We start from the raw sequence: 27,976 nt of genomic DNA, 5'->3' as shown, positions 1-27,976 counted from the left end.
CGCGACGTGACGTCACGAGACCCCGCCCCTGGCGCGGCGGCCGCAGACCCGCCGCAGCCAGCGCGCCGGCGGCGCCGCAGCGAGCGTGAGGGACCGGCGGGGCCGCGCCGGGCTAAACCCGCCCCGAGGGTTCCCCCCGTCCGCCCCGCCGTACCCTGTCCCGGTTTGTCCCGCCGGCGGCCGCGGCCCGCCCCGCGTTCCCCGCCGCATCAGGATGTCGGTGCCGGAGCCCGCCGGCGGCGAGGAGAAGCAGGCCAAGGAGGTGGAGGACGCCGAGAAATATTCCTTCATGGCCACCGTCACCAAGGCCCCCAAGAAGGTAGCGGGGCCGGCGGGGGACCGGCTCGGTGCGGGGGATCAGATCCCGGTTCGGGGAGCAGCCCCGGTTGTGGGGCGGACAGTTCGGGGAGCAGCTCCCGGCTGTGGGGCGGACAGTTCCGGGGAGCAGCTCCCGGCTGTGGGGCGGACAGTTCGGGGAGCAGCTCCCGGCTGTGGGGCGGACAGTTCGGGGAGCAGCTCCCGGCTGTGGGGCGGACAGTTCGGGGGAGCAGCTCCCGGCTGTGGGGCGGACAGTTCGGGGGAGCAGCTCCCGGCTGTGGGGCGGACAGTTCGGGGGAGCAGCTCCCGGCTGTGGGGCGGACAGTTCGGGGAGCAGCTCCCGGCTGTGGGGCGGACAGTTCGGGGGAGCAGCTCCCGGCTGTGGGGCGGACAGTTCGGGGGAGCAGCTCCCGGCTGTGGGGCGGACAGTTCGGGGAGCAGCTCCCGGCTGTGGGGCGGACAGTTCGGGGGAGCAGCTCCCGGCCGTGGGGGTGAGTCCCCGCTCTGGGGGCGGGAGGAGCCCCCGGTTGGGCGGACCAGCCCCGGTTGGAGTCGGGGATGCAGCCTGGGGGTCGGGAGCTGCCCTCGGCTCGGGGGAGAAGCCCTCGGTTGTGGAGCGGGGGGACCGTGACCTGGCTCTGGGACGAGCAGCCCCACAGATGGGGGGTTGTTCTGGGAAAGCTGCACCTGATCCAGTTTGGCGGTAACTGGGAAGCGGGGCTTGTCCCCATTTAGTGGTGGAGAGGGAAGTTGGTACCGGCGAGGGGGCTGGGCCGGGCTGGGGTGGCAGGTCCGAGCCAGGGAGCTGCTGGCCCGGTCTGGGGTGGGAGGGAAGGGCTCGGGTGCTGGGGACAGAGGGGTCTGTACTGGGGAACAGCCCTGGCCCGCCTGCGGGTGAGGGGAGGACCGGTACATGCAGGGCAGGTTCCGGGGGCTGGGGTCAGAGCAGGGGCCTCTGCTGTGGCATAGGAGTGCAGGGGGACAGGGCGACCCTGGGAAGGGGACAGGCAGGGTGGGGCCCGTGTGTGGGACTGTGGGGTGACAGGGCTTTATTCTGGGGGTAAAGCAGGGGAGACCTGTTACATGGGAAGAGCCAGAAGCAGCAACCTGGAATCCAGCTGTGAGTTACTCAGAAGGGTGCCCGAGAGATTTCAGTGTGTTGGGTTTTTTGGGGACAGGGGTTCTGTTGGAGGTGTGGGTGGGAGCACATTTGGGCTTGGGAACAGTCACCTCAGTACCCCTCCATCCTTGAAGGCCTCACGGGAGCTGTGAGATCTCCCAGTGCTGCTCCCACAACCCTGTGGGGTGATCAGAGGGCACTGAAGCACTGGCCTTGCCACTGTAGCAGGGTGCAGGGCCCCAGTGACCTGGGGAACGGGCCCTGTGCTCCGGGCTCAGTGCTGAAGTTTCAGTCCTGCCAGGGAGGCAGATCCGTGTTCCAGGCACTGCACAGATCTGTGCAGCTGAACATTGTGTTCCCCTCGGGGCTGCAGCCGGCTGGAAGCGGTGGATGCGAAGGCAGAGCAGGCACAGAGAATGGGAACATCCTCATTCTCCGGGGGAATCTCTCCTGCCTGCTCTGGCCATGGGTGGGATTGGGGTGCGTCTGACCCTTGGGGAAGGTCAGCTGGATTTAAGGCATCTTCTCTCCCAGGGAGCAGGGGTTGGAGACTTGGCTCTGTTTATCTGGGCTGTGGACATAGCCTGGAGGAAGGAGCAGAGGAATGTGGGGCTGGTATCTGCCTCTTCCAGCAGTGGCTCAGCACAGCTCGAACTCAGGGATTGTTTTTACCTTTTCGTAACCATCATCCCTGTCAGAGCGAACAGCACCAGGCTGCAGCCGACTGCTCCAAGGGGACAGCAGGCTGCTAATCCCAGAGCATCGCATGGAACCAAAATACCTGTGGTGAAAAGAAATCCATCGAGCATCCTCGGAGGCAAGTTTGCCAGCCTCTCAGAGGGATGAGATGATGTATCCCCAGAATTTTCTGCTGCAGACGTGGCTGGTTGTGCAGCTTGAAGAGCCTTGGTTGGACTCAGTGGCTGCTGCAGCTCTTCCTGGCTGGGTGAGGATATTGAAGGTGCCCAGAGCGACACACGACATTTGAGGCTGATAACATCAGAGATGGGAGCTCGCTGAGCTGAGCTCAGGGAACAAATTGCTCCGGGCTCCTGTTTTCCTTGCCTGGCTAGTTCCTGCAAATAGTGCTGGGGAATGGCAGAGGCCTTGGCAGGAGGATGAAGGGAGGGAGAATTGCTCTCCTGAGATAAGCTGTTGAGTGCCCCCAGCTCTGATGCCTCAGAGCAGGATTGCAATTAAACCATTAAAACGCCCTTCTGATTCCCTGCAAGTCGAAGTGACTTTTGTGCCAGCTGCCCTGGAGCTCCTGGCATGGTCAGAGGCCAGCAGATATGGTGGAGAGAGATGACTTACCAGCATGGAGGTGGGCAAGATGGTGCTGTGCTGCTGAAGCACATCCCTCCTGGGTTTTTGGGCTCCCTGAACTTTGCTGATGCAGTTTGCGTGAGGCGTTTGGAGATGGGGAGGGTGGGAACGTGGCCAGGCTCAGCGCAGGCTCCGTCTCTGTGAGTGGCTTTTCAGAGGAGCCTGGACTTGTGCTGGAGCTTGGGGAAAGTGCCAGTGTGAGCCCACCAGCATCCAGCTCAGGACCTGCAGGAGCATTTGGGATGCGACTGGACGCACGTTGGACCCATAGGTGCTGCTGAGAAGTTGGTGTCTCCTTGTTGGGGTCACCTGGAGCTGGGAGTCAGCCCCGGCATTGCTGTTTTCTCTCGTCAGGGACTTGTTTCAGGCGAAAAAGTGAAACAAGCAGGAGGTAAGAGATTAAATGTGATCAGCTCCGGGCTGAAGTAGGAGCTGAGTCAGTGGAGGTGGAAGGAGGAATGGGGATGTTTTCCCCCAAGAGCTGGGATTTCCTGGCTCTGCCAGAGCTCCCTGTTCACTGCAGTTTGTGGGGATTTGTCTGTCAGCATAATGACCCCAGTTTGGTCTGAGCAAGATGGTTCTTTGGCCAGGAGTGGTTTGCAGGCAGAGGTGAACGATGCTGAGCTTTGCGCCTTCTCCAGCCACCGCTGTGGTGTTACTGGGGAAGATTGGGAATGCTGAGGCTGGTGGCTTATCCGGGTTCAGCGAACATGGATGTGGAGATGATGACGGGAGAGCTCAAGGGCAGGTTGTGCTCCTCCAGATCCTTGTGTGCCATCACTGCTGCGTCTGGGCATCTGCTCTCCTGCCTCCCTGGAGACTGCAGGTGCCCTTGGCAGCCGTCGCTTTCCCAGTCCACGTCAGCCAGTCGGTGGAGCCTTAAACTCCCAGCCCAGCCGAGCTGGGGGTGCCCTGGAGTGGGAAGGACACGGCGAGCGGCACCGTGCTCGCGGCAGGGCAGGGGGCTCGGCACCGTCCCTGTCTGTCACCTCACCCCGCTTGTCCTTGTCCCGCTGGCATCGCTGTCTGCTGGGCCCCTCCACACCTGGGTGCTGGCAAGCAGATGGACCCTGCAGCCAGATCTTTCTCCTGCAGCATTCCCGGGCTCTGAGATGGGCTGAAGGCACCGGTTCGGTTCTGGGGAGGTGAGCTGGGTGCCCCTGGGGCCGCTGTGGGTGCGCTGGGGTGCTGCTGTGCCCTGCGGATGGATGCCGGCTCCGGCGGGATCCCGCGGGCTGTGGCAGGGAATGCTAATGCTGCGCTGCAGCTTTGCGGTGGCAGCCAGCCCGGTGCTGCCTGCTGTGGGGGTGGCAGAGATGGAGCAGGGAAAAGCTGGGGAGAGGGGGATGGAGCCTGTGGGGAGCTGCTGGCCCCTGGGGAGTGTCCTCTCTGGATCATCATTCCTGTCTGCAGTGGCCTGCGGACCGCTGACCTTGCTGCAGCCGGGTGCATCCCTGCCCTGCACAGCCTGTTCCCAAAGACCTGTTCCTGCCTCACTTGGCTGTCGTGACTTATCCCAGGTCCCTGCAGCTCTGCCAGGCCAGGTGATAAACTGCCTTCCCCTTCAGGCTGTCAGGGGGACGAGACTGCCCTTGTTTGTCCTGACAGAGCTCCTGTAGCCATTCGTTTTTCCTGTCCCTTTAATTTAATTCCTTGAAGTGGCTGCTCATAAATCCTCAGTGCCTTTGTGAGCCTGTCTGGGGCCATGGCTACCACCTCCTGTCCTGCTGTTCTGCAGGCACTGCGCACCTGGCTCTGCTCATTCCTTTGCCCAGATCTTCACTGCTTTGGTGCCTTGCTCTGTCGCTGCAGTTTTTCTTTCTCGTAATGAGGTGCCTGGGCTGGGATGAGTTGAACAACTCATTGTCCTCTGGAAGTCCTGAGATGAGTATGACCTTCCCTGGGGTGCATAAAAACCCTATTAAGTGGGGGGGAAAAAGCCCAGGGGTATTTGGAGTGGAGATGAATTACTGGGGCTTGAGGGCAGCCAGTTCACTCCTGGTGTTGTGTTAAATGGTAGAATCCTAATTTTTTTCTAAGTTGCTTTTGGGCCCATCGTGTTGTTTTGGTGTTTTGGACCCTGATGTCCAGAGGGGAGGCTTGTCCCAGTGCCCTGGCACTGGGCAAGGTCAGAAGACATTTAATTGATTTGTTGAACCAGAGAGGGGGAAGAAATGAGGTTTTGGGGATTTGATGGGCACAAACCTTCAAAATGATGTGCCAGAGCCTGTGGCTTTTGCTTACCCCCTTTCCTCCTGCATCCCTGAAGGAGGCTGGGTTTCCACTCTTATGTCAGTCCTTTGGAGATGGGAGAAGAGTTGGATATTCATTCTTCCCAGTCTTCAGAAGCATCTCTTGTCATCTTTTGATGGTGTGGGGGTGGAGACCACCCATCCTGGGACCCGCTTCCCATGTGAGCAGCCACGTCTGGAGTGTGGGAAGAGTGCTGGAGGCAGGGGCACAGTGTTTTGTTTTGACCTTCCCCAGAATGCCAGGTTATCATCTGCTGGAGACCGGCCTACCGCAATACTTTCTTTGGGAACAGTTTTCTCTGTGCTTTCCAGCCTGTGCAAGTGTTGGAGTGGGTTCCTGTGCTCCCTGCTAAATGTTGAGGCTGGGGTATTTTGCTCTGGAAATCAGGTTTTCAAGGTCAGGTTGGAGTTAATCCTTTGCAAGTGAAGATCCCGTCTGTGTTGCATCTCTGAGGAGTTGGTGAGTGCCTCATCTCAGATTTTGGAGCAGGAGATGTGGGGGACTTCAGCACTCAGCCTGAGGGATTTGCTTGTGCCTGGCTGTGTTTTATCACCAGGAGCTTCCTGTGGGTGACGGTCGCATTTGCAGAGGGCTCGTTATGTTTCCTGCTGAGCCCTTTGATCAGAGCTGCTTATCTGGGGCCTCTGGCTCACCTTCACTCAGCACACGGTGGTGACGTTCCAGGTGACTGTCCTGGGACGTGCTGGTGGCCCTGAGGGCCTGCAGTGCAAAGGACTTTGTGCCAGAACTTCTCCCAGAGTGAGACTTGGTGAAACCAAGCCTTGGATCTGTAAGGGGCTGGGAGAAGGGTCAGGGAGCCCCACCAAGGAGGAGCATCATGGTGCCACCTCAGCAGGTTGTGTAGAGCCCCTTCCCAGGGAACTGGGCAGGGCTTGGGCACCCTGAGCAGTGCTGGAATCCACTCTGCACCATCCCCCTCTGCCCACATCATCCCTGCAGGCTTCCTTGGTGTGGTGAGCCCTTGGGAATGGGTGCTCTGGGGCATCTTGGTTGATGGCCCAAAGATCCAAAGAGGAAGCTGCCGTTGTTTGGAAATGGTGTGGTTGGAAGGGACCTTAAAGATCACCCAGTTCCACCCCCTGCCATGGGCAGGGGCACCTTCCACTATCCCAGGTTGCTCCAAGCCCCGTCCAACCTGGCCTTGGACATTTCCAGATATGGGGCAGCCACAGCTTCTCTGGGCCCCCTGTGCCAGGCCCTCCCCGCTGTCACAGGGAAGAATTTGGGCAGGTTTTTTGGCAGCTGATCTCCCCCCAAGGGTTCTGTGCCCCTGAGAAAGCAGGATGCGGAAGCTGAGGCCAGTCCTGCCTTTCGGAGCTGCCCCCATTGCCCTGCTGAGTTGGGCTGCTTGAACTGTGAATTTTAATTACACTTTGGGATCAATACGGTGGCCTTGGTAACGAGCTTATTGCTGCTGCAGAATCTGTTTACTTCAGGTTGGTGACAGCCAAAGGACTGAGGTGGCCGAGGACATGATGTTCCAGCTCCTTGAACAGGCTCCATTGTAATTGGGGTGAGGCTCCCGCAGCCCTTGGAGTTGGGTGCAGCTTCCCCTTGGCTGCCCCCACAGACCTGGAGCTGGCTGGCAGCACCCGTTCCTGCCTGGCTGAGGAGCTGCCTGCCTTCAGGAGCCAGGGTTTGGGTGGGAGCTGCTGGAGCCTGGTTTATCTGTGTGGTGTGGGTGGAGGGGATCACTCCTTCCACCCTTTTGCAGTGAGAAGAAGTAGGCAGCCTGGAAAAGGAGGCTCCTTGGGGCTTTGCCTTCCTGAAATTCATGTTTTAGTGCCCTCCTTCCAGATGAGGGTGAGGTTCAGCCTGTGTCTGCTGTTTTGTGCCTCTCCTCCTGTCGCCTCCCAACTGGGAGCCCCAGATTTCACACATTCCTGCACTGTGGGGAGAGTTTTGCATCCAACCTGGGCATGTTTTGGAGCGAGAACATCTGGCTGATCCCTGTTGACCTTGGAGCTGTCAGCATCTTGCAGGCAGCAGAGTGTCTCCTACATCCCTTCTCCAAATATTCACTGAGCTTGCCGTCTCCACGAGGAAATCACTTTCATCCCTCCTGCCTCCTTTAAAAGAAAGGGGCTTCATGGAATCAGCCCTGCTTGCAGTTTTGCTCTGACATGAGTCACTGTCCAGGAGGGTGATGTTTGTCCGTCCTGGTGGTGATTCCTCAGACTCCTGAGCAGGGAGAGGCTCATGCTGAAGCCTGAGGTTTCTCCTGCTTTGCCCCTCGCCAGGGCTGAAGGTGGTCCATTGGTAAATGAGGAAGGGGCAGCTCTAGTGGAAATAGCACAGTGAGAGGCTTTGGGAGTCAGGACAGCAGGAGGATGGGTTCCCAGTTTTCCAGAATAGACTGCTTCTGTTTCCATGCTGATCCTGCGGGGTGTTTTTCCTTAAAGCTGTGACATAGGGATGCAGGGTCAGCTAAGGGTACCTGAGAGTACCTGGAGCCTCTCCTGGGATTTGCTGTTTTGGTTTTTTTGACAGAGCAGTAGAAGTCTTGGAATGCTGAGATTGCCCAAGGCAGTTTGTGGGGAGAAGAGGAGGCAGGTGGGGTGCCCAGAGTGCCAAGGGGAGTGATTCCTCCCCCAAAACACAGGGGTTGCTTTAGGATTACAGAGCAGAAGTTTGGGCTTCTCTATTTGGTTTTTTGGGTTTTTTGTGGTGAACCCTCCCTTCAAACCATGAGGTGTTGCTGAACGAGCCATTTGACAGTGCTTCCAAGTGTTCTCATGGTCTCATACAACTGTGCTTGGAGAGGCATTTTCTAATTAGTTTAAAAATTGATGCTAATTAGAGCTGATTCCCTCTCAGCTCTGACACACAAACACATTTCCATGGGCTCCCAGCTCTGCCAGCTGGCCTGTTGGAGGCCAGCAGTCCTTGGATTGCCCCATAAGCTGCTGGAAGTGATTTAACCCACAGTCCTGGAATAGGGGGATGGTTTGGGTTGGAAGGGTCCTTAAAGCTCACCCAGGTCCTCCCTCTGCCATGGCTCCCAATCCCCCTCCAGCCTGGCCTTGGACACTCCCAGGGATCCAGGGTCAGCCCCAGCTGCTCCAGGGCCTCAGCACCCTCACAGGGAAGGATTCCTTCCCAATATCCCATCCAACCCTGCCCTCTGGCAGTGGGAAGCAATTCCCTTTGTCCTTGCAAGGACATGACCTTGTCTTGCCTGTGCAGTTCTTCCAGCATGATAACTCCAATTCATACTAATTTTCCTACTGCCCAAACACGTGCTAGGCCGCAGGCTGGGTGGGCACTGGGGGTGAATCCCCAGGTGGGAAATCCGGGATGGCTTTAGACCAGTTGCTGTTTGCCTGTTCGTGGGGGTTATGGGGTTAACCTGTGAGACATGGCTGGAGTTCACTGCCCTTAGGGATCCCAGACATTGGACTTTTGCTGTTCCTGTCAGGAAGGAGATATCCCTCTGTGTTTCAGGAGATATCCCCGTCCATCAAAGCCGGGCCCAAAGACTTCGTCTCGATTCCTGCAGGCCAAGGACTAGATGTCTCCTTATCTGCTGGTGGGAAGTTTTCCCTCTGCTCCTGCTGGAGCACACCTTTGACCTCCAGGTGTTTATGAGGCAGGATTTATCCCCAGTTACTATTTAACACTCAAAATCACATTTCTTTTATTGAATCCTTCCTTCTGTTTATTTTTCCTTTAACTGGCATTTACGGTGATTCCCATCAGGATTGAAGTCCTGTGGTGATTTCCAGCCTATTAACCTTTGGAATGGGTCTCTTTCTTTCCTGGTGTTTTTTTTTTTTTTTTTTTTTTTTTCTCTTTCAAGTTTCGGGATTCATGTGGAAGTTCTTAATTCTCCTCTTGGAATCACAGAAAATTGGTTTGTTTGTTTTTTTGTTTGTTTGTTTGTTTTTTTCCCTCGGTGCTTTACCCAACCATCCTTTCCCTGGCAGTGGAGGATGGAGGTTGGGATCAGGGCTTGGCTGGTTTGCTTTGCCAGAACCTCAGTGCCCTTTTATTTCTTCACTGGGAGCAGTGTAAAGGTTTCCAGGCAGAGATTTGGCTGGGATTCCTGCACTGGGAGTTGGTGGGGAGAGAGTGCCAGGCAGCTCTGTGTCTCTAGAGAGAACAGCCTGCCCTGTGAACCCTCTGGGAGTGAGAGGTACAGACCCAGAAGCACCAAATTCCACATGGCTGTGCCTCCATTCACAGAGCAGCACCCTCGGGAAGCTCCTGCAGCTGCGATGTCTGAATGGAGCACTTGGGGTTTCTTCTAAAAGTTGGGGGAACCACCAGGAGAAAGTTCTCCTCTTGCAAAGGCCACACCTGGAGCAGAAGCAGGTCCTTTTTCCTGAGGGTTGTTCCACTTCCAGCTCTCACAGAGCCCTTGGTGCTCAGGCTGTGGAGGACCAGGAGATGCTTGCTGAGCAGCTCTCCTGCTCTTCCAGCATCCCTGTGGAATGAAGCAGTGGGCACTGCTGGGGAAAATGCCCCCTTCACCTGGCCCTGTGCTCTGGCTGGGGATTCATCTGCTGCTGGGAGGATTTGAACTGGGAAACTGGTGGTTCTTCCATGGGCTTGGCCGTAGTTTCATGTGAATTTGTGCAGCCCTTTGCCATCCAAGTTTGCACTGGCGTGCATGACCAGAGCTTGGAGGTGGGAAAATGGGATAGTTTGAGTCACAGGGCCAAATCTGCTTCCAAACCCTCCCCTCTGCAGTGGTTTGGGGATGAGGATGGGGAGTCGTCAGGGTGGGAATCTCACTGGTCCTGATTCCCCATCCCCCTTTTCCGAGTACCTCATTTTGCCCTTCCTTCTGTCCTTTAGGAGTGCTGTGATCCAGAAATACCCTTCCAGGCTGGATAAACTCACATGAAAAGAACCCTAAAACCATCCCTGTCTGCCTTGCTGATTCCCACCCCAAAAATCCGTGTCCTGTTGTATTGTGGAGCAGGAGCTCTGTCCCCCTGTGTGTCCCCTGTTTCCAGCCTCATGTCTAGACACTGTCCTGTGGGAACAGGGGCTGGCTCTTCCAGCCTGGAAGCGGAGCAGAGGGGGCCTGAGGACAGGGCAGCCACGTCCTCTAAACAAACCCAGAGCCCTGGCATGGCCACAGTGGGCATGGGGCCAGCTCCAGAGGCCAGCACAGGGACACACACTGGGAGCACTGGGAACCTGCAGCCACTGGGTTTGGGATGGTCTCAGGGAAGCAGGAGCTCTTTTCTCCTGGTCAGGAAGCTTGGGGTCCCCTCTAGGATCTGGGTGGCTCTGAAAACACCTTGGAAGAGTTCTGTCCCTTCCCTGAGGAGGTGGCTCAAGCAGAGCTGCTTCTCTCTTCTTTTTAACCTGGAATGAAGAGCACTGGTTTGTCTGACTTTTTTCCCCTCTGCTGATGAGGCTGAAGGGCCTCATTCCCTGGGATGCCTCTGCCCTCCCTGGATGCTGTGTTGAGTTGCTTCTGCAAATCAGTGGATTGAAACAAGTTGTCCTTTAGGAATGCCTGACCCAGCTCCTCCTCGGGGAAAACCAGTAGCTTTCTGTCCTTCTGCAGATAAGGAATCCTTGGAGACTGAACCCTGAAGGTGCCCATCTCCAGGTGGGTGAAACCCAGCCCTCCTCTGAGCTGCTGCTCCTGTCTCATGTGGGAGCAGGGCTGGTGAGGAGGAAGATGCTTGTTTGAGCTGTAAAACATTCCTTGTCTGGCTGAATTTCCAGGAATTACAAAGAAATGATAAACTTAAAGGACAGGTCATGCCAGGGCTGCCTTGGCAGCGTGGGCATCCAGCAGTGCCCTCCCAGCCTCTGCCAGGGAGTTTTTGTTTGAGAGAACGTATTAAATAACGGGAACTGGCCACACTGAATAGTCCTGATCCCTGCTGCTGGTTTTCTGCAGCCAAAGGAAAGGTCCCAGGACTCTGGATCCTTCCAGGCTTTCTCCTGGGAGGACAGAAATGGGTTGCAGAGACTTTTCTGCTTTAGAGGTGGTTGTGTGACTGTAGGAATGTGCTCTCCTCCCATTTTGCTGTTTCTCCCTGGGCAACTGTGCTGTGTCCTCACATCCACGGATGTCAGACTCAGAAGTCTGGAGGGTTTTAGATGGTTCACTGCTCCCTGCTTATCTTGGGTGATGTGTGGAGCCTGCTCCTGTCCTCCCTCCACTTATCCAGGACAGAAGTGGTTGGGAGAACACTTTTCCCACGGCTGCGCGTGTGCCGACGATCACGTTGTCCCTAATAATAACTAATAATAGTAAAAAAAGGATTGCTGAAGCAAACCTGGGGGTGCTAGGAGTAGAGCCTGGAGCTGCTTCCCATGTCCTTTCCCCTGTGGAGCCTGTGCATTGATGAGCCATGTCAGCTGTGAGTTGGTGGATGCTTTCCAAAATCTCTGTTCTTCCACAACCTGCTCCTGCTCTCCCCCAGGGCTGCATGGGATGCAATCAGGGATGTGTAGCACAGCAAAGGAGCTTAAGCGACCTCTCTGGAGCTGTTCTGGGAATGGAAGAAGTGGTAAAATGAAAAGTGGGATTGTCCTGTGTGAGAGGGACATGCTGGACTTGTCTGTGCCTGGGGTAAATCCAGCTCCATCTACAACTGCCTCTCTCTGGAGTCAGGCAGTGGAATTTTCTTACTCTGTCAGCTCCAAAAGCTGCTCTCCTGGCTGACCACTGGGAATGTGCTTGGGATCAGCCATGGAGGATGGCACAGCCTGCAGTCATGAGCTGCCAGTTTGTTGAGATGGTTCCAATCCAGACCTGCAATCTGTTTGCCCTCCCTGTGTCACAATAATTAAACAAATGAGGCTGTGTGTGCTGGGGACACTTGAGCTGCTGGGTTTGGCTCTGCCCTGCCAGTGCTCTCACTGGATTTATCCTTATAACCTGGAGAGAAGCTTGTTCAGGCTGATACTCCAGCTTCCTGCTGGTTTGGGATGCTCTAGGCAGTGTGGCCAAACAGGGTGGACGGTGCTCCCTCAGCTCCAGCTCCAGCCGTGGAAAGGGTGGTTTGAACATGAGCAGCTGTTGTTGGGCAGTGTCAGATCTGTCTGGGAATGGGCACAGTGGCAGTAGATTTCCCACAGGGAGAAAATGCCCTCGTGGCTTGGCTGGTGTGACCGGGAGCAGGCAGTGCCCGACAATGCTCTGGTAGAACTTGGCAGAAGATGGTGGATCCTGCTGTTTTCCTGCAGAACACATCCCCACATCCCTGCTGTTCCAAGTGAGGAGCTGCTCATTTGGCCCCTTAGGTCTCCAGCCCCATCTCCTCCTTCTCCAGGGCAGTGGTGCTGAAAACCCCTGGCTTCATTCCCGTGCAGGGAAATGGGTGCTGCCTTGTTTTCCCTCCTTGATGATGAATTTCTGGGATGAAAAAATATTTTCCTTGCTCTTAAACCCTTGCGCTCCACCCGGCTGGAAAAGCCGCTTCCAGCGGGATGAGGTTTGGGATGCGACTCGTGGCCGTGCTCTTGGGAGCTGAACTGCCCCAGGGTGCTGACCCGCAGCCCCCGGCCGGGAATGCCATGACAGGCAGAGGGATTAGGAGATTTTCTCTGTCTCCTTAATGCAGCTCGAGCGCCTGGCACGTGGGGAGCACTGGTCACGCACCTCTGCTCCAGTGCCTTGCCCGACCTCCCTCGGCTCCCGCCTCGCGCTGCCGGACACTGCGGTAATTTCCCGGGCTCCGAGGGGTTGGATGTTCCCACGGTTCCTTGGATTTGGGGGCTCTTCATGGTGTTTGATGATAATTTTAGCCAGGGCAGATTTTGCTAAGCTGGGGAGTTCAGCTGAGCCCTGGTAAAGCCACGGTAGGGATTACTGGGGTAATTCAGCACTTGGTTTGTTTCGCACTTGCTTTTTCTCTCCCCTTGGATTCGATCCCCTTATTCCCGTGTTTCTAGATCTGCTGTTTCTCTTGCAGCGTGGGGTTGTGCCTCAGAGCTGGCTCAGCACTCACAGCTGGAGCCCTGAAGGGGAGGTGGATTGTGGTGTGGGACTGGGCAGTGCAGCATCCCTCCATCCCTTCCTCTCCCACGGCATCCCAAAGGAGCTGTGCTCCATGAGACCATCCAGGCAGCACATTTCCCTGAAGGCAATTGCCTTGTCCTGGAGCTCACACATCCTGGATGCTGCAAGCCAGGACAGACCTGCACCCTGGGCTGGAGCACTGCACCTTATGTTTTTTTTTTCCTCCTGGGTCACCTTTTCCCTGGAAACCTTTCCCTGAGATACAGAAAATTCCTCAGCTAACACTTTAAGCTGTTCTAATGCCAGCAGCTGTTTTATGCGGAATGATTTTTATACCCTCTGGTTTGATGAGCTGCCAGAGGAAGAGCTTGATGTGAAGGCGTGGAAATCTTGTGTCCTGAAATTGCTGATACTTTTTCCTCCTTAGCAATACAGCAGCATGGAAGCAGCACAAGCCTATCCCAGGCTGTGTGGGGAAGATTGATCCAAGCAATAGACCTTGAACAGATTCCAGCAACATCATTCCTTGTAGGGAAACCTGCCAGCCCCTGCCACACGCCCTGAGCACAATGCTGGCACCTTGCTTGGAAGTGCTTCTGCCCCTCTTCTCCCTGGAATCACCTTTCCTGTGGGGATGGGGGTTGTGGTGGCCTCTGGATCCTCCCTCCGCTCTTCCCTGGGGGTGGAGGTTTCAATGCCCTCCAGGTCTTCCCTCTGATTTCCCATGGGGATGAGGGTTGTAGTCTCCTCCACATCCTCCCTCTGCTCTCCTGTGGGGATAGGGTTGTGATGCCCTCTGGATCCTGCCCTCCACAACCTCCCTCTGCTCTCCCGTGGGGATGGAGGTTGTGGTGCCCTCTGGATCCTCCCTCTGCACCAAATGACCTCCAACAATTGCAAAACCAAACCTTCTGTCTCCATTTATCATTCCTATTCCTTCCACTAATACAAACTAAAGTAGTTCACATCAGAATCCAGCTGGAGTCTGCTGGGAAGTCTGGTTGGGGGAGCAGATACTGGGCTGTGATGTGTCCAGGATGGAGGAGCTGGCTGGAAACCTTGCAGCAGCAGCAGCACCCACAGGAATGCCTGGGATGCTTGGCTGGGTGTGGTAATGGTTCTGATCTGTGCCAGTCAGTTCCTGGAAGGGATGCTGGAGTCCCACATCGTCTCTCCTGGCCTCCCTTGGAGAGAGCCATGGCTTTCATGCCCCCTTGTCCCTTCCCAAGTGGAATAACATGCTGGTTTTGGACCATCTGCTGGGATTCTGTAGAACTGTTACCTTTTCCAGCCCAAAAAGCTGTACTGGTGCTGCAGCCAACCCAGCTCCAGCTTGTGCAGATTCCTCCTTTCTGGAATGGATCATTTCAACTAAATAGTTTCATTCTTCTCCCCTCCAAAGGCAGTTTCATGCATCAAAGCTTTCAGGGAGCTTTTGGGATGGCCGTGGCACGGGAAACCCCTCCTTGAGGCTGCTCTGGGCTGTCTCTTTCCATCATCTTGATTTCTCCAGGACTCCTCTTGAGGTCCCCTGGGTCTGGGGAATGCTTTGTTAATCCCACTCCCTGCCATGACGTCTCATCCCTGTTAAATGGCAAAATTAAATCCTGCAGCGACGTGATCTGAGCGAAGGGGCCGTGCTGGGGCTCTTTGTCAGGGTCTCCTGCATGGCAGCGGGGAGGGGGCTGCAGGCTGGATTTGCTGGTGCTTTCCCTAATTCCCTTTCATCTCTCCTTTCCCTGGCAGGAGCAGCAATAAAGCCCTTGGCTGGATGCTCGCTTGGGGCGAGAGCAGCAGCTGAGCAGTTTTGGGTTATTTTTCCTCTCTTTTTGGCCCAACACAGTTGAATTTGATGATCTGGTGGAAGGTGCTGGAGCCTTGAGTTGCCTCTGGCTGAGAGAGGTGGCTGTTTTGGGGGTTCTCTTCCAATGGAAACATCTTGTCCTGCAGAGGAGGCTGAAAGCCAATGCAATGTCAACTTCTTTTTGTTGAAATGTTCTCTCTTGCTGAGGCTTTTTCCTGTGCTTTTAGTGTCAGTTTTGGAAGGATGAGTGGTGTTTTTAACCTGCGGGATGCTCTGCTCCTGGGAAAGAGCCTGGAAGCACCAGGGATCTGTTGGGACCACCCCAGCTTTCTTGCTGCGGCATTTTTGGGCAGAAATCTGCCAGGATTGGTTGGGGCTGGGGGAGCAGGAGCTCTGCCTCCACATGGGATGTGGGTTGTACAAGAAGTGTGATTCGTGAAAGAGCCTTAGGGAGCTGGGAGTGGGTTAACGGGGATGTTTCAGGGTGGTCTTTTTATCTTCAGGTGTTGTGACAAAGACCTGGTGGCAGTTGTTCAGGTAGAGGAAGGGATTTAATTTTTGCCATCTGTAGCCTCGTATTTGGTGATGTTAACTTTTGTGGACTGAAGGGATCTGTGTGTCCCTGTAGCTCGGGGATGTGTCATGCCCTAAGGATCACCTCCTGATTTAGCACTTCTTTCCTTTGCTCCCAGCAAATCCAATTTGCAGATGACATGCAGGAGTTCACCAAATTCCCGACCAAGACGGGCCGTCGGTCCCTGTCCCGCTCCATCTCCCAGTCTTCCACCGACAGCTACAGCTCTGGTAGGTGCCAGGTCCTGTCCTCGTGTGTTCCTCTCCCAAACCCAGGGCGGGTGCTGCAGTGAATGTGCTGCTCACACCCTGTGGCAGGATTTGTGCTGCTGTGTGCACTTGGATGCTGAGGGAATGATTCCAGGCGTTCCCGAAGCTCAGGCATTGATTGCCAGTTGATGATCCTGTCACCTCTAGGTTGTTTTAGAGAGAAAGTGCAAAATTCCTTCAGGGTGTTGGCTTTCCTTAGGAGATTGGTAGTTTGAGCCAGGAGTGAAAGCTGGGAAAGGAAACAGAGCAGAAACCTGAAGGGTAGCAGGTTCCTGGGTTCATAAGGCCTGGCATAACACTCATTCCTCTTCTGGTTTAGCTGCCTCGTACACAGACAGCTCTGATGACGAGGTGTCCCCCCGAGAGAAACAGCAAACCAACTCCAAGGGCAGCAGCAATTTCTGTGTGAAGAACATCAAACAGGCAGAGTTTGGGCGCCGGGAGATTGAGATCGCCGAGCAAGGTACGAAGTGGAGTGTGGACCTTCTGGGGCTTGGGGCAGCTTCTGGACACCAGGAGCTGAGGAGTGGCAGTTCCCACTCCTGCTGCAGCCTTGGATATCCTGTTTTCCCTCCCAGATCAGTTAGGGAAGAGCAAGATGTGCCAGCAAACTGATGCTGTGTCCCTTCCCTTTTCTAGCAGGAGCACAGCTCTTGCAGGGTTTAATGTTTTGTTGGCTTTGGATGGACAAGGATCTTGTAACACCTTCAGAGACGTGAAAGCTGAAAATCCCAGCCCCTTCCTCTGGGGGTGACAGGAAGCTGAATTACCATTTCCAGTGTGGTGATTTGATAACTCTCCTCTCCTTTTAGAAGGGGAAGATAATCCAGGCACATTTAGAGCAGCTCTTCTGAGATGTGGCAGCTCTGTTTTCAAGTTCAGGTGCTTCACCTGCTGCCACAGGGCTGGTGACTGTCCTTAGGAGCCTTCTCCAGGCAGTGCCAGTCCCAGACCCCTCCTTGCCTCTCTCCTTGTCCCTTGGTCAGGTGACAAATGATCGTGGTGTTTTGGTCCTGTTTTGCACAGACCTGCCAGGCCAGGGCTGAGGAGTTTTCTCCCTGCCTGTGTAACAGCTACAGCAGAAATTTTGGGGCTGGAGGTATCCTGGGAGGCCCTGAAAGGAGGGGAGCTGTGGAAGAGAGGGGACCTCATGGACTGAACCCGCATTAAAACCTCTCTTCCTTTTGCAGACATGTCTGCTCTGATTTCGCTCAGGAAACGAGCCCAGGGGGAGAAGCCTTTGGCTGGAGCTAAAATCGTGGGCTGTACCCACATCACAGCACAGACTGCCGTGAGTGGCTGCTTATCTGGGGGCCTGGGGTGGGACATCAGCTTTTCCCTGGGGAAGAAAGTTCTTTATCTCTCCGGAGTGGGAGAAGGCACGTTCAGTAGAGTCTGGAAGCATTTTGGAAAGGTTGTGCTGGTGGCATTTCCCCAGGGCAGCGTTTGGTTCCTGTGCCCATCACTGCTGCCTGAGGCCTGCCCTTGTGCTGGGGGCATCCCTGTCCCCCAGGGCAACACTGATCCCTGGGTTATCCCTGACCCCCGGGACATCCCTGACCCTGGGATTATCCCTGACCCCCAGGGCAACACTGACCCTGGGGCATCCTTGACCTTCGGGGTCCTCCCTGACCCCCGGGGTCCTCCCTGACCCCCGGGGTTATCCCTGACCCCCGGGTTATCCCTGACCCCCGGGGTCCTCCCTGACCCCCGGGTCCTCCCTGACCCCCCGGGGTCCTCCCTGACCCCCGGGGTCCTCCCTGACCCCCCGGGGTCATCCCTGACCCCCCAGGTCATCCCTGACCCCCGGGTCATCCCTGACCCCCCGGGTCATCCCTGACCCCCCGGGTTATCCCTGACCCCCAGGGTTATCCCTGACCCCCGGGTCCTCCCTGACCCCCCGGGGTTATCCCTGACCCCTGGGTCATCCCTGACCCGGGCCGTGCCCTGTCCCCAGGTGCTGATCGAGACGCTGTGTGCGCTGGGGGCGCAGTGCCGCTGGTCCGCCTGCAACATCTACTCCACCCAGAACGAAGTGGCCGCCGCCTTGGCCGAGGCTGGTGAGTGCGGCCCGGCCCGGGCAGCCCCTCCTGCCTCCCTGGCCTCATCCCCGGGGAAATCTTCTAGGGAACTGCACATTTCATTTGTATCTATTTCGATTTATATTTATGTATGTTTTATTCTATATTTATACATTTAAAATATTTAATATAATAATATAATAATAGAAATTAAAATATTTATTACAATATATAATAATAAAATAATAGAGATTATAATATAAATTTAAGTATATATAATAGTATAAATTTTATGTTATAAAATTGTCATTTATATTTAGAAGCATTTTATACTAGGTATGTATATATATACACATTAACATAAAATATACAACATAAACATATGGATACACATATAGATATTTATAAAATGCATGTAGATATATTTTATATAGAATATAAATATACACATTAACATAAAATGTACAATATAAACATATGAATACATGTATAGGTATTTATAAAATGCATATAAATGCATTCTATAAAGAATAACATAAAATGGATATTATATATAAAAGAATAAAAGAAATAGGAATAAATATAAAATTATAAAAAATAAAATATATTTTAATTTTATATTTAACCATGTTTTTAAAATTATATTTTATTTGTTTTTATACTTTTTTTGTTAGTAGTATTGTTTTCTTATTATTTATTTATTATTATTTATTTTTTGGGTTTTTTTGCAGATTTTTTTAGATTTTTTTTGTTTTTTCCCCACTTTAGGGAATTAGTATTTTTGGGGAATATCTTCTAGGGAGGGATGGCCAGGTCTGATCCTGGTGTGGGCTGTGATGAGATCTCTGCATGGCCCCTTGGCTCTTGTGTCCGTGTGTTTGTGGAGTTGGCCAAGCAGGAGAGAGCTCTGCCAAGCCCAGCAAACTCCAAGGATGCTCCGGTTCTTTCAGGTGTTGCTGTGTTTGCCTGGAAAGGGGAGTCAGAGGATGATTTCTGGTGGTGCATTGACCGCTGTGTTAACGTAGATGGCTGGCAGGCCAACATGGTGAGGAGCCTTCTCCAGCCCTTCCTCTTCCTCCTTTCCACCCTGGGGCTGTTCCTGGGAACCTGCTGGCCTCGAAAGGGCCTCAGACCCCCATTAAAGGGAGGCTCTTGGAGAGCGGCAGCTGGAGATGAGCTGGGAACAGCCATGGGAATGTCAGGAGCTGCAGAGATGATGTCCAGAGTTGGCACATCCCTATGGCACGGGAACAGCTCCTGGTGGAGTCGCCACAAGCCAAGAAATGGCTTCTGTTTCCCCCTGCAGGAACTGCCCCAACCACTCCTTTCTCAGCACAGATCCCTCTCCCTCCCGAGGCTGGGATCATAGTGGGGACCTTTCCCTTGTCAAAGCCAGTATCCCCCCTTGGTGCGTAGTCTGGGGTCACCAGTGATGTGTCTGTGGGCCATGACACCTCCCACAGCCTCTCCTCTCCCATTTGCTTTCAGGGCATGAATGTTGTGGCGTCCTGAGCTCAGCCTAGTTAGTTAGTGCTGCCTGTGGTCACCTTTCCAGGCTGCAGAGCAATAGCAGAGGCAGGAAATCCTGTTAGGATCCAGCAGCTCCACACAGGGGTAAGGAATTTCAGTGTTTTGGAGGAGACCCTGAGTTGCAGGCACTTAGGGGAACCCAGGAGTCCTGGCCCCCAGGCCTCTGCCCAAACAGCCCCTCCAGCAGTGCCTCAAGATGCTCCTCCAAATCATTTTCCCCATCCTGTCCTCAGCCAGTGTGTTTCCCAGTGGGAGGCCTGACTGCTCCCTGTTCTTCCTGTGCCCGTTCCATAGATCCTGGATGATGGTGGGGACCTGACCCACTGGGTTTATAAGAAATACCCCAGCGTGTTCAAGAAGATCCGGGGGATTGTGGAGGAGAGCGTGACCGGCGTGCACAGGTGGGAGCTTTGGGAAGGCAGAGCCAGAGATCTCAGGGAGTTGCTGCTGTGTGCTCTGACCTGCCTCTGCCCTCTCCCAGGCTGTACCAGCTCTCCAAGGCTGGGAAGCTCTGTGTCCCAGCCATGAACGTGAATGACTCCGTCACCAAGCAGAAGTTTGATAACCTGTACTGCTGCCGGGAATCCATCCTGGATGGGTGAGTCCAGCTCTTTTCCCCACTGGCACTTCCACACGGGTGGGTTTGGCTCCGGCTGCTCTGAAGCAGAGATCAGGCTCTGCTGCTTTGACCTGGTTTTGGGCTTGACTGATCCCAACACAGGTCTCTCTCTGTCCCCCAGCCTGAAGAGGACCACGGATGTGATGTTTGGAGGGAAGCAAGTGGTGGTTTGTGGTTATGGGGAGGTGAGTTCTGTGAGCTGTGCTGGCCTCCCCCAAGCTCAGCATCCTGCAATCCCCTGTGCAAAGGCCAGTCGCCCTTGCTCTGAGGAGTAGATCCAACCTGGTGAGCGGTAACCAGGGAAATCTTGCTGGAATCTGCTGGGAGGATGGAGATCAAGAATCAGATTTCCCACTTTGCTGCAAATGAACTGGGCTGCACAGCTGACAGTTGCTGGGAACACTGGCCTGAATTATAACTACCCACGGGTGCTCCCATCTGCTGTCCCTGGCCCAGGTTCAGCATCCAGCCTGGCTGTCACTGAGCGGGGCAGGCGGCTTCTCCCTGGGAATAATACTCTGGCAGAGGGAAATTGTATCATGAACCTGTAACTGATTCTACCCTGGAAGAGCTGGAGCTGGGGGCTGCCACCTTCCCTCCATCTGTGCATGTCCCTGTGGGTGTTTATCTTCCAGTACTGTGCAGGGACTGGCAGGAGCTGCAAAGGCTCTTCCCAGCAGGAATTTGCTCCCTAATTCATCTAGGCACCAGTGGAGCCCAGCTTTGCTTGACCAAGAGACTGTGCTGGCTCTCACCGAGCACGCTGGGCTGGTGCCTGATTCTCCAAGCAGGAGTTGTGCTGGGTGTTGTCTCCAGGGTCTGTCCCAAGCTTTACTGGACTTCTTCACTACAGGAAAGTCAGAAAACCGCAGACTTCCAACCCGTATTTGGCTTGGAAGGGAGCTTCAAGCTCATCCAGTTCCACTCCCTGCCATGGACAGGGACACCTTCCACCAGACCAGGTTGCTCCAAACCCCATCCAAACTTGGACACTTCCAGGGATGGGGAGCCACGGCTTTTCTGAGAAGTCCATTCCAGTGCCTCATCACCCCCACAGGGAACAATTCCTTCCCACTATCCCATCTAACCCTGCTCTCTGGCAGTGGGAAGTCATTCCCCCTTGTCCTGTCCCTCCATCCCTTGTCCACAGTCCCTCTTCAGCTCTCCAGGAGCCCCTTTAGGCACTGGAAGTGGCTCTAAGGTCTTGCTGTAGCCTGCTCTCCTCCAAGAGAGTAGAACACCCTTAGCTCTCCCAGACTGTTCACCCTGAAGGGTTTCCCCTTTGGATGTGAGTTGAGTCCCAGCTGGTCCTGCCTGGGTGTGCTCAGTAGACCCGAGGTTGGAGCTGGGTGATAAATGAGGGTCTCTCTGGAAATGTTTTTGGTCCAGCACGATACTGGTCACAAAATGGGGCTGAGTAGAGTCGATGCAGCAGAGCCAGGTGTTGGTGTGGGTTGGTGATGTGGAGAGCTGGACTTTGTTTTCATTTTCTACTGAGAAGAGGGAACAAGTCCAAGATGCTGTTGCGGGAGCCCTGTGCTCCCTATGCTGATGTGGGCAGCATGGGATGGAGGATCTGCCCTGTGAGGAGTGCAGGATGGCTCTGAAATCCTGTAGCTTAAAGGCAAGGGGGCAGTGTGTGCTCCTCTAGTCTGTCTTTAATTCCTGCTTGGAGAGAAGCTCCTGCAGTGCTGGAGCTGCACAAACTGTGAGAGTGTTGGGTTGGGAAAGCTCCTGCTGTGGATATTTCCAGATGGGGCAGCCACAGCTTCTCTGGACAGCCTGTGCCCCTTCCACAGGGGAGAATTCCTTCCCAATATCCTGTCTAATCCTGCCTTCTGGCAGTGGGAAGCTGGTGGCCTTGGAGGGGGAGCTGGGCTTGTGGCAGTTGTGCCATTCACCAGGTAGATCCTGAGCTGCTCCTGGCCTTGGGCAGGTGGCTGGGATGAGGATCTTCCAGCCTAGGATGGGTTGGGCTGTTCAGGGCAGGGACTGTAGCACTGGTGTGTCTGTCCCACCTCACTGGGATCCTTTTGCCTCGGCAGGTGGGGAAGGGATGCTGTGCTGCCCTGAAAGCCCTGGGAGCCATCGTGTACGTCACGGAGATTGACCCCATCTGCGCTCTCCAAGCCTGGTAAGGTGTTCCCATCTGCGTGGGACTGTCTCTGCTCTTCCAAAGCCTGCCAGAGGCTAGAGTGAAGCCAGGGCGATCTGTGGCTCATTTTGGAGAACATGCACCTTGTTGGGGTGCATGGGATAGGGAAGGGCTCAGGCAGGTTTCAGGGATGGGCTACTGGGCAGAAGGTGTTCACTGGCTGGTTTGGGGAGGCTGCTCAAGCTTCTATGCCACACATTCCTGGCTCATCCAACATTTCCAAGAGTGGGTTGGACATCCGAACTCTTGCACAGCCCTCCCTCGTGGCACCGGTGTCCCTGGAGGAGTAGAGGAGAACCTGGGCTGCTGCCAGAGCAGTTTGAAGCTGCTGAGATCCCTCATGGTCTGGGGCAGAGAAGGAACAAGCTTCTCCTTCTCATCATGGTCCCTACTCCCCTTTTTTTGCCAGCATGGATGGATTTCGGGTGGTGAAGCTGAGCGAAGTAATCCGTCAGGTGGATGTCGTCATCACCTGCACAGGTAGGGATAGACAAGGTTGGAGCAGGCTGAGGAGCATCATTCCCAAGTGGGGTCTCAAGGCAGCTGGGAATGGAGGGCATTTCACTGCTCTGTGCTCCTAATTTTCCACAGTAGCTGGCCTCTGCCAGGAGCTTTTCCTCCTGATTTGCTATTTGCCCACAGACCTGGCCCAGAGCAGAGGGACATCTTGGCCACGTGTTCTCAGGGTATTTTGGGATCTCCTAGAGCCTGGTTAATTCAATTCATGGGAGCAAAGATCAAAGATTTGGGCACCGAACAGGCTCCCCAGGGAATGGTCACAGTCCCAGTCCTGCCAGAGCTTAAGGGATGTTTGGACAATGCTCTCAGGCACAGGGTGGGATTGTTGAAAGTGTCCTATGCAAGGTCCAGGAGTTGGACTTGATGACTCTTGTGGATCCCTTCCAGCTCAGGATATTCCATGACAGCACTTGTCCCTCATGTTCTCTGCTGTCACAGCCAGAAGGGCTCATGTCCCGGGGGAGTTCATCTGATGTTGCTCCAAGCTGAGCTTCTCTGACTCAAATTCAGGGAAGGAGAAACCAGAAGGGTTGTGTTCGCACTGCTGTGGGATCAGCTGTGCCCTCTGTGCCTGCAGGGAACAAGAACGTGGTGACCAGGGAGCACCTGGACCGGATGAAGAACAGCTGCATCGTGTGCAACATGGGCCACTCCAACACCGAGATTGACGTGGTGAGTGCCGGCCCCTCCGGCCGTGTGTGCCTGCCTGAGCCCAGCCTGAGCCCAGCCTGAGCCCAGCCTGAGCCCAGCCTCTCCCTCTTCCCCTTGCAGACCAGCCTGCGTACGCCGGAGCTCACCTGGGAGCGGGTGCGCTCCCAAGTGGACCACGTCATCTGGCCGGACGGGAAGCGGGTGGTGCTGCTGGCCGAGGTGTGTGTGGAGAGCTGGCCCACGTGATGCTTTGGGCCTTCCTCAGGAAATCACAGATTTAGCCAGGTGGAAAAGTGCTGGGAGGAGCTTCAGGGCTCAAAAAAGGGGTTTTTGATTTATTTGATTTGTTTTATTTTATTTTTTATTTCCTTTTCTTGAGGGTGCGTGTGTCATATCCCACATGCAGCCACAGAGGTGCCATCTGGCTCCGTTCTTCCGTGCTGAGATTCATCCCACTCAGGCAAACCCCATCTGTGCAGGGTTTCCCAGGTGCTGGGTGGCTCCTCTTCCCACAGGAGCTGTTCTGGCAGGAGGAGGGATTGGCTTTTCTAGGGTCCAAAACATTCCCCTGCCTTGAAATGAAGGGTTAAAGTGGAAACTGGAGCAGACTTGAAATGCTCTGGTTCTCTGTGCCCCTGTTCCCTGGTCCCCTGTGCAGGGAGGGGTGGAGGTGAAGCCCATCTGGGAACTCAGTTTGGTTTGGATTTGGGAGCATGTCCAGCTCTGTGCTGACTCCTGCTTTCTCCCAGGGCCGTCTGCTCAACCTAAGCTGCTCCACAGTTCCCACCTTCGTTCTCTCCATCACAGCCACCACGCAGGTCCGTACATGGGTGGGGCCCTGCACGAGCCTCGGGGGTGGGGATGGTTTGGAAGGAGCTGGGAACACGCTGGGATTGGTCCTTGAGGTGGCACCACTGCCAGAAATACCATTTAGTCTGGGCTGGAATTACTGCTGGCGTGGACCCAGTGTTTTGGGTACAGCAGGTTTTGGGAGGGCTTTTAAATAAGTGGTTTTATGGCACAGATCCTGCTGGGCTGAAAGAAAGGTTTAAGCTTCCCCCAGGCAGGTTAGAGCCCTCCTAGGACAGATTTGAGACCCCCTAGCATGGGTTTAACCTTCCCCAGCACAGGTTTAAGCCCCTCTAGCACGGATTTAAGCTCTCCCAGCTTTGGTTTAAGCCCACCCGGCACAGGTTTGAGCTTACCTCAAAGCAAGGCTTTGTTTGGGCTGGGAACACAGAGGGGGCTGGTGGCACTGGTGCTCACGGGGAAGGACAGCCAGACTGACAGTGGGGAATTGGCTTATCCTCACTCCTGTAAGCCCAAGTGGACAGGGAACAGGCCTGTGTTTTAGACTTGGTTCCCAGCACTGGAAGCCAGCACTCTGGGGATGCAGTTTCATCTGTCCTGAAGGAATGACCCTGGTTTTTGGATGCTGCCAGTTTCTGAGGAGCAGCCCCTCCACAGCCCACCACAGCAGCTTGCTGGTTTAAAAGGAGATGAGCTGCTAACCCTAAACCATCTTTGTGTTTTTCCCTGGGGTGTTGAGCCCAGGTGCTGCAAACCAGCTGGGAGGCATCTGATCCCTGATCTCTGATCCCTCCAGTGGGATTATGGAGACCCGGACAGGGATATACCCGGGGTGGGAGCCTTTCCCTCAAGGCATGTTGGAAATGGCTGCACTGTCCCTTCAGCTCCCAGATCCTATTCTGGCTCTGTGAGCTTTGTGCTGCCCAAGCTGGTGGCCGTTCCTGACTGTTCCCAGCTTGTCCCTGTGCTCTCCACAGGCTCTGGCTCTGATTGAGCTCTACAATGCTCCTGAGGGCCGGTACAAGCAGGACGTTTACCTGCTGCCAAAGAAGATGGGTGAGTGAAGGAACTGACTTTTCCCTGGGGAATCCGTGTGCCAGCAGTGTCAGGCGAGCTCAAACCTGGGCTGGGAAATGCTTCCAGAGGGACTGTGAGTTCAGGGAAATCACCAGAGGCAGTGACCTTAAAATACATGGGGGTTATTTATTTTCATTAGTGTTCTGCAGCCGGGGAGGCATCCCACATGCTGCAGCCTCCCTTCTCTGGGGTTTTCCGTGCCCTCCTTGTGCCTTTAGGGGCACATCCAGCCCAGGCTTGGCCTCAGCTCTGCTTTGGGTGATGGTGAACCTGGGCTGCTGCCCAGCCAGACCTCGCAATCATCACCTCCCCATGTTCTGGTGGGGGACGTGGACCCCCTGATTCCGTTTTCCCTGTTCCATTCCCAGATGAGTATGTGGCCAGTTTGCACCTGCCATCGTTCGACGCCCACCTGACGGAGCTGACGGACGACCAGGCCAAATACCTGGGACTCAACAAAAATGGGCCTTTCAAACCCAACTACTACAGGTGAGAACTGCTGGGCCAGGAGCTCCCAGCTCCCCCTTGGTTTGGAGTTCTGCCTCCAGCTCTAGGGTCTCCGACAGCAGAAGGATGTGGAGCTGCTAGAGCGTGTCCAAAGGAGGCCACGGAGGTGCTTTGAGGGCTGGAGCCCTTCTGGGAGAGCTGGAAGGTTCCCAAGGCAGCTTAGAGCCCTTTCCAGTGCCTAAAGGGGCTCCAGGAGAGGGACTTTGGACAAGGAGCTGGAGGGACAGGACAAGGGGGGTTGGCTTCCCACTGCCAGAGGACAGGGTTAGATGGGATAGTGGGAAGGAATTGTTCCCTGGGAGGGTGGGGAGACCCTGGCACAGGGGGCCCAGAGCAGCTGTGGCTGCCCCTGGATCCCTGGAGGTGTCCAAGGCCAGGCTGGACAGGGCTTGGAGCAACCTGGGCTAGTGGAAGGGTCCCTGCCTGTGGAATGAGATAAGCTTTCAAGTCCCTGCAGCCCGGTCTGGAATCCCATGCCTGGGGGATCCCCTTGCTCTGGCACAGCAGCACCTCCCATGTCCCTCACTGTCCCATCTTTCTCTCCTAGATACTGACGGGACCATTTCCATGAAGGACCAGACCACACAAGGCAACATTTGAGAGATTATTTTTAAAAATAATTCTTGTTTTGGTTTACCTTTTTTTTTTTTTTCTTTCTTTTCTTAACCACCATCAGAACCTGTTTTTACATTTTATCTGTGATTTTAAGGTCAGGTTTTCTTTTCTCCCCCTTTTCCACGACTGCATCCCTGTCTGATCTTGCCAGACAATCTGGGATTTGCTTCTTGCTTTCATGTGGCTGAAGCCGCTGATTCCCAGCCCTGGCTCCAGGAGGGGCTTTCCCTTCCCTGCTGTGCCAAGGGCACTTCATTCCTGCAGCAATGGTTCATTTTGGCTTTTATTTTGTATTTTTTCCCACCTTTCCAGCCCACGTCGGTCTCAGCCGGGCTCCCTGCGGATCCGGAGATGCTCTTCTACTTTATCTTCTATTTCTTTGTGTGGATTATCTGCAACTTCTAAATTGCCTTAAAGAGCCCAGTTTTAGCTGCTAGATCCCTGCTCCGGGTGCTTCCTGGGAGCAGAGTGGCCTGCGGGACACCTGGCAAAGGGGGTGACTGTGCCCAAGCCCGGCCCAGGGCCCTGCGCTGAGGTGGCCCAGGTTTGGTGGCCACTGGCCTGGGTTTGCTGGCCACCTGGGTCCAGGGGAGTTCAGTGTTTCAGGGTGCTAATCTGAATCCGGATGGGGGTCGCTTTCCCAGCATTATCCTCATCTCTCCTTGTTTTTTTTTTTAGCCAAACTGCACCTTAATTGAGTTTTAGACATTTTTTTTTTTCCGTTTGTTTGTTTTTTTCTTCCTCTTTTCCTTTCTGATCCTTACAGAGATGTTTTAAAGAGGAAGCACTCTTTAAAGGACGTGGCCGCCTTCCCATCTCCCCCTGGGAAGTGCTGGGTGGTGTTGAGGGTGTCTGGGGTGGGTTTTGGGGGTGTTTTCACTATTTCTTTTTTGAGCTGGATGCAGAGATGAGCCTTCCCCATACCCCAGCCTGGCCCTTCTGCTCCCTGTTTCTGTTTTCCTCACCCTCTCATGTGTCCCAGCTGCTCCCATCACCTCCTCCGTGCCCAGCCTGCTGACATTTCCCTTTCCCAGCTTGTGCTGGGGTGTGGGGAAGCTCCTTCCAACCCACTGAGGTTCCTCTTGGCTTTTTTTCATCCTTCCCAAATCTCCTGTTCCTTTCCCCCCACCCAAGGGAGGGAAGGAGCAGCTGGCACCTCCCAGCTCGTGGAGCTGCTCCTTCCCCCCTTTGCAGGGATCCACCCGCCTGGGTCCTTCCAGGGGAATTTGCAGGTCTGGGAGTGCAAAGCTCCTTGGGGAGCCGGGAGATGGGAGGGGTGCTGAGATCATCCCCCTCTCCTCCCCTCTTCCGTGTCCTCTGACTGTTCCCCTCTCCCACCCTGCCTGATCTCCTGGACGCTCGCTCCGTAGATTTTGGGGATCAGCTGCCTCACTCCCCTGCAGATCCCGGGGATCACCTGGGCCCCCTCCACCATCCCCCAGACCTCCCTGTGGACGGCTTAGCGAGCTGGGATGGGCGTTCGTGGGAAGGATGGGGAGCATCCCCCCTTCCCTGTGAGCCCCCCGCGTCCCGGGGGTCCCGGCCCCCCGTTCCCGCCCATCCCGGCTGGAATCTCGGCGCGAGGGCTCCGGGTCTGGAAAAGCCACGTGGGGGGAGCCTGCGGGTGATGGCAGCGGCAGCGTTGGGCCGGGAGCGAGAGGTTTATTTTGTATATGAATGATTTTTAATGAATGCAATATTAATCCTTGCAGATGAGCAATAAATCATTAAAGTCTAATTAAACTATTAGGAAAAAAGGAACTTCTTTTGCTTGTGGGTGGTTTCTTTGGCGCCTTGGGGGACTTGGGAGTTCTTTCTGAGCCCAAGGGCGGGGCTGGAATCTCCCTTTGG

At 54.9% G+C, this 27,976-nt stretch overlaps 1 protein-coding gene across 3 annotated transcripts; it reads left to right on the top strand.

Moving 5' to 3' along the window:
• Positions 1-21: 21 nt before the first annotated feature.
• AHCYL1 (adenosylhomocysteinase like 1) lies at positions 22-27,882 on the top strand. 3 transcript variants are annotated; one of them, XM_066203856.1, is made up of 17 exons: positions 22-319; positions 15,471-15,582; positions 15,941-16,084; positions 16,812-16,912; positions 17,579-17,681; positions 18,593-18,687; positions 19,467-19,573; positions 19,654-19,770; positions 19,913-19,976; positions 21,837-21,925; positions 22,356-22,426; positions 23,043-23,137; positions 23,237-23,335; positions 23,866-23,934; positions 24,904-24,982; positions 25,372-25,492; positions 26,058-27,882. In XM_066203856.1, the coding sequence occupies exons 1-17, from the start codon at positions 215-217 to the stop codon at positions 26,062-26,064; spliced, it is 1,578 nt and encodes a 525-aa protein (XP_066059953.1). In that variant the 5' UTR covers positions 22-214; the 3' UTR covers positions 26,065-27,882. The 3 variants fall into 3 exon arrangements, with proteins under 3 accessions (XP_066059953.1, XP_066059954.1, XP_066059955.1); XM_066203858.1 differs by lacking the exon at positions 22-319 and adding an exon at positions 3,022-3,155; XM_066203857.1 differs by lacking the exon at positions 26,058-27,882 and having other exon boundaries at positions 25,372-25,496.
• The last annotated feature ends 94 nt before the right edge of the window (positions 27,883-27,976 follow it).

This window comes from Chamaea fasciata, unplaced genomic scaffold (genome assembly GCF_029207755.1).
Source record: "Chamaea fasciata isolate MVZ Bird 193981 ecotype frontalis unplaced genomic scaffold, bChaFas1.0.hap1 SCAF_25, whole genome shotgun sequence".
Lineage (NCBI taxonomy): Eukaryota > Metazoa > Chordata > Aves > Passeriformes > Sylviidae > Chamaea > Chamaea fasciata.
The sequence above is the reverse complement of the archived record's forward strand: the minus strand, read 5'-3'. Positions and strand labels throughout refer to the sequence as shown.

What these genes read in the sequence shown, in the direction of transcription:
- AHCYL1 (XM_066203856.1), top strand. Translation starts at nt 215, where the DNA reads ATGTCGGTGCCGGAGCCCGCCGGCGGCGAGGAGAAGCAGGCCAAGGAG. An exon ending in CGGGAATCCATCCTGGATGG is followed by an intron (nt 19,771 to 19,912) that starts GTGAGTCCAGCT and finishes TCTGTCCCCCAG; the next exon opens with CCTGAAGAGGACCACGGATG. An exon ending in GGGTGGTGCTGCTGGCCGAG is followed by an intron (nt 23,336 to 23,865) that starts GTGTGTGTGGAG and finishes GCTTTCTCCCAG; the next exon opens with GGCCGTCTGCTCAACCTAAG.